The following is a 15,821-nucleotide window of genomic DNA, read 5'->3' as shown; positions in this document are numbered from 1 at the left end:
CAATAATTAATAATATTTATTGGCTCAAAGAAGGCTGGAAGTAAAATAAAACCAATACATTATTGAGTCTACCCTTTGAATAAAAATATTAAGGAAGGAGTATAATAATATAATACTATCCATGTATTCATGCATTAGAGACATAGAGAAAGTTAATAGTTTAGAGAGTGGTGAATCGCGTGGTAAAATGTTGGGAGATTGCGCTTTTAGCGCCCTCTACTTGGCTACAGGTACGAACTATGAAAGAGCGGGAGATTTAAATTATTATTATACTTATTATTTTTAAGGCAATTAAAACTAAGAGTGCCCTTAACCAAAAACAGTGATATAAATGGAGATACCTACTCAAATTTTATATTATCATGATACTAAAGGATATAAATTATAATCCTTTTACACCTTTTTATAATCCTTTTACACCTTTTTATTCAAAGTCTTACACGCTAATATAAAATTTGACTATCTCCATTTATTTCACTATTTTTGGTTAAGGGCACTCTTAATTTTAATTTTCCTTTTTTTACGGGAAAACGATTAAATGGGAAGAATTGAATGGGAATGGAAAGAATGACCAATTATTGTATTTTGTATTAATTTATAATACCCCTATTCTACTAAATATCTAGCTACATTGTACTTACAGTTAAATAGCTACATTGTACTAGTTATATACATATTTACAGTTTTATGATGGCTATTATTTCTTTTCATCGTGCTATCAATTGATTCGCTCCCACTTGAGTACTTTACCTCGAGATGGCTCCAGGAATTATTTACCTTTACAGGCCTAGAATATGAAGATTCACAGTAGAATTTTTGGTTTTACTGCCTATTAGAAACAAACCTACCCCCCTACATCAAGGGACATACAATTATGCCTTGTTCTCGGCCATGATATTCCTTCCATTCTATATCCAACATCCAACTTAGCAGACCTTCTGGTTCACAACAGGGCCTAGACTGGTCGGATGATATTTTAACAGAATAGCCCTTGATATCTCTTTCACACTTTCATTTAATAATTAAATAGGAGGGCTGGATGGTATAATTTCTAGAAAGAATAGCCAGTGAAATAAAAACTTAGGCATGGACATTACCTTTCTTACCTTTGTCTGCTATTTTTTAATAAAAAACAACTGTTTAGTTTGCAGAAAAATAAAATTAACAATCAAAAATTTCTTAAAAAATGATCAAGCCTTGTACTACGCCGCGTGCCGCTTTTTGAACAAACAACAAACAAAAGAATGAGGTTAGAGGCGTTGCCAATGTCAATTTTCTAAACTACCCAAAAATCTAAATAAAATTCGCCAATTTGGGGAGAAAAATGTCCCGATTCACCAAAAATTCCCCATATGATTATTTTAACAAAAAAAAAATAATTTTAATAAAAATACAATATTTATTATATATATGTTAGAGAGATTAAACTGTAAATTACCTCCTTGTTTTTTAATCCCTTCCCTAGTAGTCATTAAATAATTTGAGGTCACTAAATTTTCTTTCAACTGAAGCATTTGCAAAGGGAAGCACAAGTAAAAAGCAGATTATAATTTTTAAGTTGGGAAAGATATATCGTCTCGCTCCGTTTTTAAAGCTAAAAATTTTACGCCATTTTCAATCAGCAATAAAATGTTGAAACTCCCCTTATTTTCGCCCCCTATTGCTAAAATCCCCACAAAACTCCCAATCGGCTCCGGATTCCCCAAAATTTGGGGAATTCCCCACAAATTGGCAACGCTGGAGGTTAGCGTGTTCTTTCTGAATATGCTAAGACTAACGGACTAGTGTCGAAACACAGATAGCTAGATGGACGTATTTCGGCACTTGGGTCGATGCGCTACAGGTACATTTGCCTGCGCGTCGTATGTCTTCTGGCAGTCTTTTAATTTTTCTGTTTGTCTATGATTAGAGACGCAATCGACATCATATCGACATCATAAAATAATAAATACAAGAAATTACTAATTTAACGCCATCTAGCGAGAAAAACGGCACTTACATATAATATATTTTATTTTCCTCTGTTTGACACATCAGCTGTGACATCAGCTGTCATCAAAAGTTAACCTAACAATGTAAAATAGTTGTTTATAATTTTGCGAAAACAGTTCTGCAACTATACCAAATTTTGTTTAATTAGCAATAATTGTTTTATCGTATAATGACCTAGTTTCCACATACTGTAAGTATTATTTTGTTATTTTTTGCATGTAGATACTACCCAATAAGATAATAATGTTATTGTTATTAGTGTGATATTTTTATAATGTTTAGTTGGTTAGTTTATGTAAAATCTTGGTGGAAAAGGGATTTAAAATAAGTCTTTGTCTAACTTTGTCCTTTAAAAATATCAGAAATTAGTCATCTTTCTTTAATCCTAATTTCAGAATTAGAAATCTGTAAAAAAATCGCCCTTGAGAATTATTGATTTTCTCACAACGGAGTTATAGGTTTCTGTATGTTTTCGTAGGTTTCTGTAATGGACGGGCAGAGCCTCAAATTGTCGCCGCCAGGTGTCCACGGTCATTGGAACTTTACCAACTTGTGCGGAGACGAAGGATTCGAAATATGGAATATGACCAGGAACGATTTGGGAATATGTTTTCAGCAGTTGGTTTTGGATATACCTGTTCTATGTAAGATATATTTTAAGCAGTATCATAGATAAATAATGGTAGATTGGTATTCTCTGTATTTCCCGCCATTTCGTTTGTTTATTGCCAATTAATTCCTGTATTCCCGCCATTTCCTGTGTTTCCCGCCTAGTCCTATATTTCCCGCCAATTTCTGTATTTTCCGCCAATCATACGATACTAGAGTTTTGTTAACAGGAAGCTAAATTAAAAATATACTTTTATCTCTTTATTATACAGGGTCATACAATATAAATTACAATTTTGTGACAAAAATTACATTTGGAGAGAGAAATAATTTAATAAAATTATAGTTATTTATGGATCGAGGGAATTATAAGAGTTTTGATTAGCGAAGGCAAAGTTTCTGTACTGAGGGCCTATGGCCTAAGGGACAATAATAGCCCTATTGGATATTAACACTTTATAATTCCCGTGGAGAGATTCCTCACGTAAAAATAAGATTTATTTTTCATATAAATATAGGTTCGAATCTGCTTTGTTTTGTAGCTACAGGGTGTTAAAGTCTTAATAATTTTTCGATTTATTATAATTTCCCAACTAGCATTTTCACGACTTGCGACCACATGTTTACTAATCACAACATTGGATTGTTACAAAAAATAGTTAGCTCCCTACCTTGGGTATTAAAATAAATTTAAACGTTTTTATAACGTTGTGCCGACGTTGGACTAGTACTACAGCAAAGTAGGAAGCTTCTGCGACGTCGAATAAACGTTGTCTTGTAACCTTTTTTGCTTAAGTGATCTTTAGGTGATTCGGACAACGTAGTTACAACGTTGGACAATATAGAGTTTTCCGACGTCAGTTTCAGGACCTATTCCAACGTTATGCAAACGTCGTCTGTTTTGCTAATTACAACGTTGTTTAGATTTCCTTATTCTTACGTTGGTAGGACGTCGAGTCACTACCTTTGCAACTGTATTGAACCATAACCTTAAATTTTAAATTTTCACTTCATTGTTCTGTTCAGTCAGACAGTTCAGTGCTGTTTTTGTTTTTATAAAAAAAAACTTAATTAAAATGGGACATAAGAAAGGTACATATAAAACTAAATTTAAATATACATCGACATATATTACCGATAGTTTATCCACTCCCTTGTTTATTTATATTATAGAGGGCGGCACAAGCTAGACTCTAGAATGACTAAATTAGGCAATCTTGCGACTAGTATACTACCTGTTAAGGCCGAACTGCGACTTTATTAGTCCAGTATGCGACTACTCGAACTACTCCATCTTAATCTCCAAAACAACAAAGTGAAAGCCGCCATGTTGTTAAATAAGAAAATGTTTCGTTCCTAAAATAGCAATTCCTGCTTTTTGAATACATTAACTTGAAATATTTGACCCTAAACAACACGCGGAAACAATTTTTTCGACTGCGAATAAATTATTCTCATTTTACTAAAAAAATTCAAGAAAATTTTTAAAACTTCTTTAATTTTAAGGCTCATTAGAATTTTTCAAAGTAGAAACAATACATTTATCAATAAAGTTGTTTGCGTTTAACTTTTTTGTCTTGGGTAATGAGTTACAGAGTCGGTTAAAGTGTTTCAATAATTATGATCTTCAAACATCCTCCACACTTAAATACTTTTGTTTTGTTTTCCTTCACTGCCATCTGACATATGTCTCTAACTAAATCATAAAAATAATATTTTTACTATAATTATCCCAATTTAGGATAAAACGCGACTTAGACGCCATATTAGTTTTGTATTTCTGTGAATTAGGATTTTAAACAACGTTGCAATTTGTACTAAATTAGGCTTCTAGCCAACGTCGGTATCCAACGTCGTTTCGACCCAAAAATTATTCTCCAAACTAGTGCAGACTAGGGTTGGCACGAGGTTGTGCCGACGTTGCGCCCCGACGTTTGGTCGCGTGACACAACGTTGTCCCGACGTCCAAATGCTGCTTGGGTTACTTCCAAATACTTTTAGCGATTCGAATGAAATTTTGAGGGTAAAAGTTTCTATAAGTGCTACATATTTTAATGCTAAAAAAGTGTCGATAAATTCATCAGGGACGTGCATATGGGCTATCAATGGAATTTAAAAAATAACATGTGCGCCACTGATAAAAAAAGTGTTTTCACAAAATTATAACAAAATTAAAAATAATAAATTATCTGTTTTACCTAATTTATTATTAAATAGTAGTTATTATTGGTATTAGTCCAAAATACAGCAATTTGACATAAAAAAATAATGGTATTTAAGATAATTTCAAAAATTCGTAATTTTAAAAAGTTTTAACATCCTGTAACTCTAAAACTATACATTTCCATACCCATGTTTATAGGAACTTTTTTTCATATTTCTTGATGAGGAATTAATGAGTACTAGTTTAACACTTTCGCAAGTTAATGATGTTAAAAGTTTTTAAAGGTTGCTATTGACTTAGATCAAGACAAATTAATAAAATTGCGTTTATCTCATCAAAGAGGCCGAATTTGACAAAATATCAAGAGACAACTTTTAATTGGCATTAAACTGCTTACATTATTTCGCTAACAAGAGAAAAAAAAATCAGTGGCGTACATGCTTTTTTTTAGAAAAATATTTTAGTGATAACCCATATGCACGTCCCTGGTAAATATTTCGACATTTTTTTAGCTTTAAAATATGTCAAATTTATAGTAACTTTTACCCTCAAAATTTAATTCGAAACGCTAAAGGTAGTTGGAACAAAACTGTATTAAATCGAAAAAATATTAAGACCTTAACACACTGTAGCTACGAAACAAAGCAGAATTGGACCTATGTTGATATTAAAAATAAATCTTATTTTTACCTGAGGAATCTCCCCACGAAAGATGGCATATGTTTTTTGAAACACCTTGTATAAAATAGCAAGTGTAAAAATCTTCTTAAAAAAGTTCTTAAATATCTTCTAGCAAGCCAATAGAATGTGGAGTACCAGAAGGCTCAGTACTAGGCCCTATTTTGTTTCTTCTTTTTATTAACGACATTGCTAACATAAACATCAGTGGCAAAATATGTCTTTTTGCGGACTACACTAGCTTCACTTGGAGCAACAAGGACGTCACGGCACTTCATAGGATTATATCAAATGATTTAATCACCATTAAATCTTGGTGCGATTCGAACATCCTGAGTCTCAACATTTCTAAAACTAAAGCTTTGTCGTATAAAGACTCGCTGCAGCCTTTTGTACTTAACAACACCACCATTGACGTCGTAAAATCTGTAAAATTCTTAGGGCTTGTTGTAGACAATTCTCTGAAATGGGACATGCATATCGAGGCTTTGTCGAAAAAGTTGAGCTCTGCCTGTTTTGCACTAAGATCTGTTTCTAAGGAGCTTAACTTGTCAGTGGCTAGAACTGTTTATTATGCACTTTTTGAGTCGCACCTCAGGTATGCCCTTCCATTCTGGGGTACGTGTTTTGCGACTCAATTTGACCGCGTTTTCAAGCTCCAGAAGAGAGCTGTTCGATATTCACTGGGACTAAACAACAGAGAACTCATTGCCAGGACTTTTTTAAAAAATTAAAAATATTAACTCTTCCTTCCTTATTTATATTTGAATCCGTTTGCCTAATACGTAAGCATGTATCAGCCTCTCAAGAAAGTCCATCTCACACTTATCCACTCAGGAACGCGGAGCAAGATCTTTATCTACCTACCCCACGCTCAGAGTTAGTTAAAAGTTCAATATTATACAACTCGAAAAAAATACACAATCACCTGCCATTTGAAATCAAATCCATAAAATCATTTTCTTCATTTCGCAAAGCATTGAACTCTTATTTACTAGACAAGGCTTTCTACGCCGTAAATGAATTATATTTTGATAATCGAATTTGATCTTGTAAACACTGGTCTAATGTTTGCTATTGCTATATTTACCAATGACACCGAAATAAATTTATTTAGAGGTCATTGATATTTTACTATAAACTATCTAAATATTTTTGAATATTATTTTTATTTTTTTGTTCTTTGACAATGTAAACATTTATAAATCTTTATTTTAAACAATAAGACTGACAATATTATTTGTATAATGTTTTGTATTATCTTTTGTTTGTTTGTTTGTGTACCTTGTTTGTTTACTTTGTTTGTTTACTTTACCTTTGTCTACAATTCTAAAATTTTTTGACAATAAAGGCATTTATTTATTAAATATATTTTTCTTTATTTTTAGGTCTTCTAGCGATATCTTCCAGCTACTACTTCGGCTACTCAGGCGGACTGGTTTCGAGAGGCAGTACTCAGCTTATCGCCATCAATATGCGTTGTTTCCTAACCTTTCTCCTAGCTTTCCTACCGGTAGTACAAATATACGTTTACGCTTATCACACTGCAGAAAAAATCCCACAAATCGCCTACTTCCTCAGTGCAGTCCAGGGCATCTCCTGGTTCGTCCATATCCTCTACATCCTGAACCTTAGAAGAAGATTGGGTAAAAACCCGAGAGGACCCATGATCATCTGTGTTCTGTGGTGTTTGATCTTTGTTTTGACCGTTGTATCGCTGAGAAGTCACTTTCTAGCATTGAAATACACGCTCAGGACAGAGTATAGTGCCTATTTGGCTTATGGGATGAGCATAATCTACCTGATTGTTCAAGTTTTTTATGGATTCACTTTGATACCTGGAGATAGTGATGCCACAGAGTTAAATTTCGTTGACAGATACAGTGAGGTAGGTTTAATATGAAAGAATATAGGCTTGGTGCTGCCACCACCGGAGAATAGCGTAAACAACTAGTACTTATAATTTAGTAGTATAAGCACTATTTAATACATCTATGGAATATTAAAACTTACTTTATTAAAATGTAGTATTAATATCTCAATATATGTGTATAACAAAAAAAAAATTGATAATATTAAAGACGTGACAACATAGGCTGGATGAGGAAGGCTCGGTCGACTGTACCCAGAAGTAAACATGTGTACAAAAAATATTGTTTGACCGCGATGAGATGTAAATAGTGTAATCTATATTTTATTTTAAGTCTATGCTAGTCGATTAAAAAAGTATACCATTAATATTGTAAGTTATATTTTATCCTTTCATAATATATGTCTATTTAATTTTTTGATAATGTAACGAGCACTTTGTTCACTCACTTGTTTCGTCCAACTGCTTGAATCCATTTTTGCTTTTGATCAAATCGGTGTGAGAAACTATGAAGCTATAAAATGTTGTTTTGGAAGAGTTGAATATCCGGAAAAGTTGAGTTATTGAATGTTATTGCACCCAACAACGTCCTAATTACGCTCTCCTTTACGCGTCAACATTTTTTCACCAATTTTATTAACATTTGAAATTGCCACAACACAACACGACGCCTAGTTCGAATTCTTTTTCACTTATTTTTTACTACCCGAAACAGCGTTAAATCACACAAACCTCGTACCTGAGTATTTTATAGTTTCAATAACTGCACTAGCAAAAAACTAAAACACTTAAATATTATGACAAAACCACGATTTCAATATTATTTTAATGTGATCAACATACGGCGCGGCGGGCGGCGTGAAATACATATTGATAATTTCCGACTTCCGCCGTTAAAGCGCTGCGGTCGCAATTTGTTGAAATCAACTAAAATGTACCAAGCTTATAACAAAAAAAATCATATGAATTGTATTTTTTTAGATTGGAGAACAGCAACCACTTTTACACAACGCCTATGTAAGGTTTATAGAGGACGGAGATCCAACATATCTTGGAGTTGCCATGGAAGATGCCTCGGTACTTTCTAAGTTATTGTTTTCTTGGGTGGAACCTCTGATGCAAAAAGGAGTCAAAGGTTATTAAGGAAGGAATTATTTGCCTGGATGCACAAAGAAAGAGCAAAACAGTTTTAGTACAGTTGGTACTAACAGTTTTAGGATAATAAAACATAATATTTTCTTTACAATCAAAACATGATCTATACTAATATCTAAAATCCTTAAGTGATTGACATACTGATTAATCACGATCCTGCTCAAACCACTCAACGTAAGAAGCTCAATTTTGGCATACAGGTTGATTCTGGGGTGTAGAGGTTCGATAAGAAGGGATTTTTCGAAATTCCAGTTCCAAGAGGGTGAAACCACCCCTCAATATTACAATATTTTTTATTTAAAAAACGGCCAAGTTTCTGAAAAAACGCTTAAACACGTATATTTTATTTTGTTTTTTTACATATTTTAAGATTTTTTAAAATGTATACAGGTTGTTTCGAAAAATCTGGTCATTGATTAATCACGATCCTGCTTAAAGTGTTTGGGGTAAAAAGCTGATTTTTGGAAAACAGATTGACTTTAGGGTGTAGAGGTTCGATAAGCAGGGATTTTTCGAAACTCGAATTCTAAGGGGGTGAAACTATCCCTCAAATATTAAAATATTTTTTCATTTACAAACTGGTGAGTTTTTCGGAAAAACTCTTAAATACGTATATTTTATTTTGTTGTTTTACATATTTTAAGATTTTTTATAAATTTATACAGGGTGTTTCATAAAATATGATCATTAAGTAATCACGATTCTGCTTAAACTGCTTGACGTTTAAAGCTGATTTTTGGCAAACGGATTGACTGTGGGGTGTAAAGGTTCGATAAGGAGCGGTTTCTCGAATCTCAAATTCCAAGGGGATGAAAACGCCCCTCAAATATTACAATATTTCTTATTTAAAAAACGGTTTGTCTTTCGGGAAAACGCTAGGACACGCATAATTTATTTTGTTTTTTTACATATTTCCATTTTTTTTTTAAATTAGACAGGGTGTTCCAAAAAGTGGGGTAATTGATTAACCACGATTCTGCTTAAACTGCTTGACGTAAAAAGCTTATTTTTGGCAAACGGATTTTTCGAAAGTCAAATTCCAACGAGATGAAACTACCCCTCAAATATCTATTATAGTAAAGGTCACGAATGTTTGAGAGTGATTCATCGGTCGCTACCATGTGAACTAATCTGTTCAAGGTCACATAAAACTTAATTCCAGTGCCGTGGTCTTTCAAGTCATATAATAATCAATATATCATCTGTTGTAATTTGTTGTTTTAACTGTCAAAGTCTTGTCAAAACATATATTTGGTTATAAATATAAAATGGAATGCCCAATTGGTCGCAATGCAAGCACACCAATGGACTGACGCACAAAAACGAATCAATCAAAGAAACGCGATATAGTATTGTCTTTGTCAATCCCGCTAATATTTTAGAGTAAGTAGGAGGAGCGCAGGTAGATGATTAGACCGGGCCTTTAAAAACCTACGTCTGCGGTAAAAATTTACGTTTTTAATGTAAAAATAATAGCGCGCGTGTCGATTCTAACTTCATCAAGCGATGAATCACTCCCAAACATTCGTGGCGTTTACTCTACCAAGTTATACATATAATAATATCGCCATATTGTTTTTTCTCATGCTGACATAAATGCGAGAATATTTTATCCAGTTTATATGTTAATGGAAATGCTTGCTTTGCTTTATCATCACCATTACAAATGATTAATTCGATGCGAACGAAGTCGCGAGTACACGCTAGTGTTTTTATAAAACAACAAATAATAATGTTTTATAACAGACAAAAACGATGTTGCTCCAGACAAAAAAAACATTTTTGCTCTCTCTGCGTACATTCAGAATTAGTTTTTAGTTTTCTTAACATTCTTTTTTTCTTTAAATTAAGGTCAACTAAAGACGTCTGAAGATTTGTTTGACCTTCTTCATTGCTTGAGCTGTTCAGCAGTCAGTGGGGAATTGCATAGGAATTTTTTACAAATATACAGTGCTGGAGGACAAAACAATGAGCAACAAGAGGATGAAGCGAGTAAGTTGTAGTATATTACTATGTACCTTATTTCCATGGGCAAAAATGGGCGAATATTTGCTCATGTAGTAGTGTGTAGTATGAGTATTACAATTATTTTAGTACTACTTGTATACAGGGTGGTCCAAATTATATTCGGGAAACTTCAGCAGTATATTCTGCGGATAAAAATAAGTAAAAAAGTCCGTATAAATATATGTTCTAAAATTATTAGTTTCGGAGATACAGGGTGTAGAAGTTTCATTTTTATTTCCAATTTTTCAAAATAATTTCTGAACAAACGTCATAATTGTATAAAAAATAGTATATGGTTGTTTTTTGACACGGAAAATACGATTTCGATGTCAATATGACTACTACTAGTAGAGGGAGCCCACCTACATTTTTTTGTATTGAAATGTATATTTTTGCACTAAGTAGAGTAATACAGGTACGGCCGAAAAGTTATTACTCTTCAAATCTGCTTGAAATTATGAAGACTACACGGGAAAAACGAGCTTTCTTTATTTTAATTAGAGCCGAGAAAAATACAATTTAGTGTTAGAATCTTATCCCCATTCGTTAATTTTTAAAGAAATATATTTATTTTCGGTTGAATAATTAGAAAAAAATTATATTACTACCAATTCTGGATTATTAATTTTGTGAATTATCGCCATATTCTGGAATACCGAAATAAAAATGTCAAAATGCAAAATAAACAGGGGAAAAACCAGGGATGTCCAATTAAAGGTTGTTTAAAATCTAAATCTAAACTATTATTTTTTTGTTGTAGGAGGAAAATTAATATTTAAGTAGGGTTTTATTAGAATACATATATTTAGTACCTACATGTAATAATAATTGCAAGATGCATGCTTGTCGCCCATGCGTAAGGACATGTCTGGTTTTTTCCTTGTACGGCAAAATAACCAAGCTGTTATATCTCTGGGACTAAGCGTATTATTGCTTTCTTTAATAATGCCTCGAACTAACTGTAACATTTGCCTATAGAGTTGTATCGCTATTTTAATTTCTATGAAAATGTTGAAATCGGATTTATCATGTCAAAAAACATTCAGACCCTAATTTTCATCCAAATATTGACGTTAGTTTGGAGATTATTCAGAAAAAATCGAAATAAAAATGAAAATTCTACACCCTGTATCTCCAAAACGAAGCATTTTTGGATATAAATTTATATGAACTTTTTTACTTGTTTCTATTTGTAGAATACGTTGCCGAAATATGTTTCTTGATTACAATTTGGACCACCCTGTATATTAGGGTGATTTCCATACACTGTTACATGAAGTTAATTTTTTTGTTATTATATTATTAGATAAAAAATTTCTCCTTGTTCATCTTTTATAGTATTTTTGTAAAAATAAAAAAGTATTGATTATTTTATTACCATTGTTACCATACGCCTTATAGAAACCTAGAAGAAAAAATCTAAAAAATTGTTTTCTGTAGCTGTATTTACTATTTCTTTTGCATTTTCTCGACTTTGGCTTTTCATTTTCGTAGCATTCGCTAAAGCTAAACATGAAAATACGGCCGAGATATGCAAAGAAAAAGAATACCCTTCAAACTGGAACAATGCTGCTCTAAAGACAATGCCACAGCATGCGGCAGGCTATAGAAAAAAAAACGTTCTTTGTGGTCGGGAGATATTCTTTTGAAGGTTTTTTTTTCACTCCGTTATAGGATATTTTTCAAAATTTCTAGTCTAAAATAGTGTGGGTGGTTTAAAATACGCCAAGTAATAGCATAGTAATAGACATTTTATTATTGTTGTAAGCCTAGATCATGCCCATTGCCTGGAAACTTATATGGTAAAATTTTGATAAAATAATTTAGTACTCACTAAAAACACGGTATGTCGCTAGTGGTAGGAAAAATAATTTTTAGAGGTTACTAGTTTATTTGGTTGCCTGTGATATGCATATACAGGGTGTTTCCTAATTAATCTAAAAAATAAAAAATCGTTAGAAAACGGCTTAAGGCGGGCTCTTAATAAGTATATTTATTTTTTTCTCGGCAACCGTTTGATGAACAAGAAAAACTCAAAAGATCAATTTCGTTGAAAAAGGATGGCCAGTCAAGAAAAAAATATATTTTCTTTAAAAAAGCAGTAGTGCACCATTTATTTTAAGCAAAATATCGATTTTTTTAATTTTTAACACCCTGTAGATCAGAAAGGAAGTACTTTAGACCCAATGGTTATATAAAAATTGTTTATAGAACACATGAGGAATCACACCACAATTTTTTAGACTAATTAGAAAACACCCTGTATATTGTCAACTTGACAATGATTGTTGATAAATCAAAAAATACTTTTTCTGTGAAAAAAGCCCGAATTTCACAGAAAAAAAATTGGTTTTTATTGAATTTGGGCGTGCGTCTGCAAATACCGGTATGTTTTTTACTATTCTATCTATCTAAATTTTAAATATCATAGTCAGAAATAGTTTTATTATTTATTAACTGTAAAAATGGTATACTTATAACTTTTATCAAATATTGTGATTTACTTTCTACCTTGTAGTCAAAATTTATATTTAATAAACTGTAAAATATATATATATTCTTATGTTTTATTAAAGTTACTCTGATATACTAATATATCAGTGTAACTTTAAAACTAAATCCTTTAAAATCAAATATAAACATAAAAAATATTTACAGCAGAAAAGGCGAAGGCGCTGGGTTAAACGTAGTCTCTACTAAGAACACGGAGGGGCGCTTTGGCCCAAAATTTTACTATTAAGTTTCATATCTATCTTAATAGAAGATTATTTTCTTTTATCTATGATCATGCCTAGATCATAATACTGACGTGGATAAGTAAATCACTATGGAAACTGTCGCAAACATATCAACGACTCCCATTTATCCATCATTTATCTTCTTTTTTTGTTGCACACGCGGTGCTTCTACTCTATCTATCCTTGTCGAGGACTTATCGCCCGCGCGCCAAATTTGAACATTAATTTTAAAAATTTAATTTGTAAAATGCTTATATTTGAACAATAAATTGAATGTTTACTGTCATAAAAATTAAATTATATAAAAAATACATTTAGCCACTCCGTACGATTATCAATATTCTTAGGTAGTCTAACCAGAAAGTATGCATGTGGCTTAATATAAATAAAAGAACAACTGAATACTTTATTTGCCTATGAAATGATAATTCGGGGACCTTTATATTAGAACTGTCACACACTAAACACTTTCTAGTCATTTTTACGAGTATTTAGAAAGTCCAACGAAAAAAAAAATAGAAATATAGTTTCACAAACTTAAAATTAACTTCTCACCGAACATTGCATTCTTGCCTATATAAAAGCGGTCGATAAAAGAGTAATTAATACAATTTTTAAAATAAAAAACGCAAAAAACAAGCGTCGTTACACAATGAACATAAGATTATGACATATGATTATGACAATATGATGACAATGATAAGTTGGTTTCCATAACAATGTTTAATTTGTACTTTCTAAAGCTGGAGTCTCATGCATCCGAAATCCGATGGTACGACATCCGAAATTTGAAGTTATCCTATGAAATAAAAAAGGCCTGTCACATACATCCGAAAGTTCGTTCCGAAATTTGACACTTTTGACATTTCTCTGCTGTACTGAATAGAGATTCATGTCATGTTTTATTGGAGAAACACTTATAAAAATAACTTCCTCGCCAAATATTCCGAAATTGCCCACTTCCCCCTAAACTTGTTTTTAAAAACAAATGTTTTCAAAAAAAGTGAGGTTAAAAAACACACGATATCGTACAAAAGTTAAACAAATTTAACTTTATACGACGTCGGACGATTAGTTAAAATTATCGGATAAAAATTGGTGTCAAAATATTTCGACCATTAGGAGCACCGTCGGATCGTCGTGTCATCGGATTTCGGATGCATGAGACTCCGGCTTAAAGCTTGATTTTCATGCATCCGTTATCCGACGATACGATGGTACGATATTAATTTTATTGGTTGATTTTAAAGACTTCGATTGGTTAACCGTTTCTAACCAATCAAAGTCTTTCAATTCACCCAATAAAATTAATATCGTATCGTCGGACAAACGGATGCATGAAAATCAAGCTTAAACCGTACAAAATTGTGATTATTTTAATGCGCATGCGCAAAGTAAGGTCCTCGAGAAAGACAAACCTATTGAACGTTTCATAAGTGCAATAAAGAAGGTTTGAAAATGGCATGTCGTGATGTTGTAGACATATTTTTTAATGCTAAACAGTGCTAAACTTATGGCGTTGTAATTTGTTACACATTTATCCACGTAAGTATATATGATCTAGGAATTTATCACAACTCATTCATACACAGCCTGCCCACTTATTATGATTTGGGTACTAAAAATGAGCAACGGTGACCAGCTGGTACTGATTCAGCTGTGATTTCAATAATAATGTAACAGTCAATTTTTTCTTTATTTTTAGCAACATCGGATACTATTAGACTTCAACCAGAGGTCCAAGTCAAAAAATTGGATTATTCCCTAGTTAAAGCCCTCCATAAAGTATTCTGGGTGGAATTTTACTCTATAGGAATACTAAAGTTCGTTGGGGATTGCGCTAACTTCGCTAGTCCCATGATTTTAAATAAACTAATAAGCTTTATAGAAGACAAGAATGAGGACATTGCATACGGGTACCTCTATGCTGGAGGATTGTTACTGTCTACGTTCATAGGTAAGTAGGATTATTAGTTATTTTTCTATAATTTTAGTGAAACTTCTTTACTCGCGTTTGGAGTAAAAATTCAAGGCCGTGAGTCGTGACACGTGTTGCTACAGCTACTCCATTCTGGGGTAGATTTACCTCTTTGTAAAACAATTTAATCCCGCTGTCTCATGCCCAAGTAGCATTTTCACGACTTGCGACCACATGTTTACTAAACACAACGTTGGATTAGTTACAAAAATAGTTAGCTCCGTACCTTCGGTATTAAAATAAATGTAAACGTTGTTGTAACGTTGTGCCGACGTTGGACTAGTACTACAACAAAGTAAAAGCTTTTGCGACGTCGAATAAACGTTGTCTTGTAACCTTTTTTGCTTAAGCGATCTTTAGGTGATTCGGACAACGTAGTTACAATGTTGGGCAATAAAGAGTTTTCCGACGTCACTTTCAGGACCTATTCCAACGTTGCGCAAACGTCGTCTGTTTTACTAATTCCAACGTTGTTTAGATTTCCTTATTCATACGTTGGTAGGACGTCGAGCCACTACCTTTTTGCAACTGTATTGAACCATAACCTTAAATCTTAAATTTTCACATCATTGTTCTGTTCAGTCAGACAGTTCAGTGCTGTTTATGTTTTTATAAAAAAACTTAATTAAA

General features: G+C 32.6%; 1 protein-coding gene across 2 annotated transcripts in view; it reads left to right on the top strand.

Moving 5' to 3' along the window:
- Positions 1–2,020: 2,020 nt before the first annotated feature.
- Positions 2,021–15,821, top strand: part of LOC115890331 (multidrug resistance-associated protein 7) — a 64,274-nt gene continuing 50,473 nt past the window's right edge. Inside the window, exons 1-6 of one of the 2 annotated variants that reach the window (XM_030910521.1) lie at positions 2,021–2,182; positions 2,471–2,636; positions 6,832–7,331; positions 8,295–8,448; positions 10,320–10,460; positions 14,919–15,170. In XM_030910521.1, coding sequence (XP_030766381.1) covers positions 2,480–2,636; positions 6,832–7,331; positions 8,295–8,448; positions 10,320–10,460; positions 14,919–15,170 — 1,204 coding nt within the window. In that variant the 5' untranslated portion in view covers positions 2,021–2,182; positions 2,471–2,479. Of the gene's footprint in view, positions 2,183–2,450; positions 2,637–6,831; positions 7,332–8,294; positions 8,449–10,319; positions 10,461–14,918; positions 15,171–15,821 lie in introns of both variants that reach the window. The other variant, XM_030910522.1, reaches the window with a different exon arrangement.

The sequence above is a fragment of the Sitophilus oryzae genome, unplaced genomic scaffold, assembly GCF_002938485.1.
Source record: "Sitophilus oryzae breed Bouriz unplaced genomic scaffold, Soryzae_2.0 scaffold_863_pilon_pilon, whole genome shotgun sequence".
NCBI classification, from domain to species: domain Eukaryota; kingdom Metazoa; phylum Arthropoda; class Insecta; order Coleoptera; family Curculionidae; genus Sitophilus; species Sitophilus oryzae.
The sequence above is the reverse complement of the archived record's forward strand: the minus strand, read 5'-3'. Positions and strand labels throughout refer to the sequence as shown.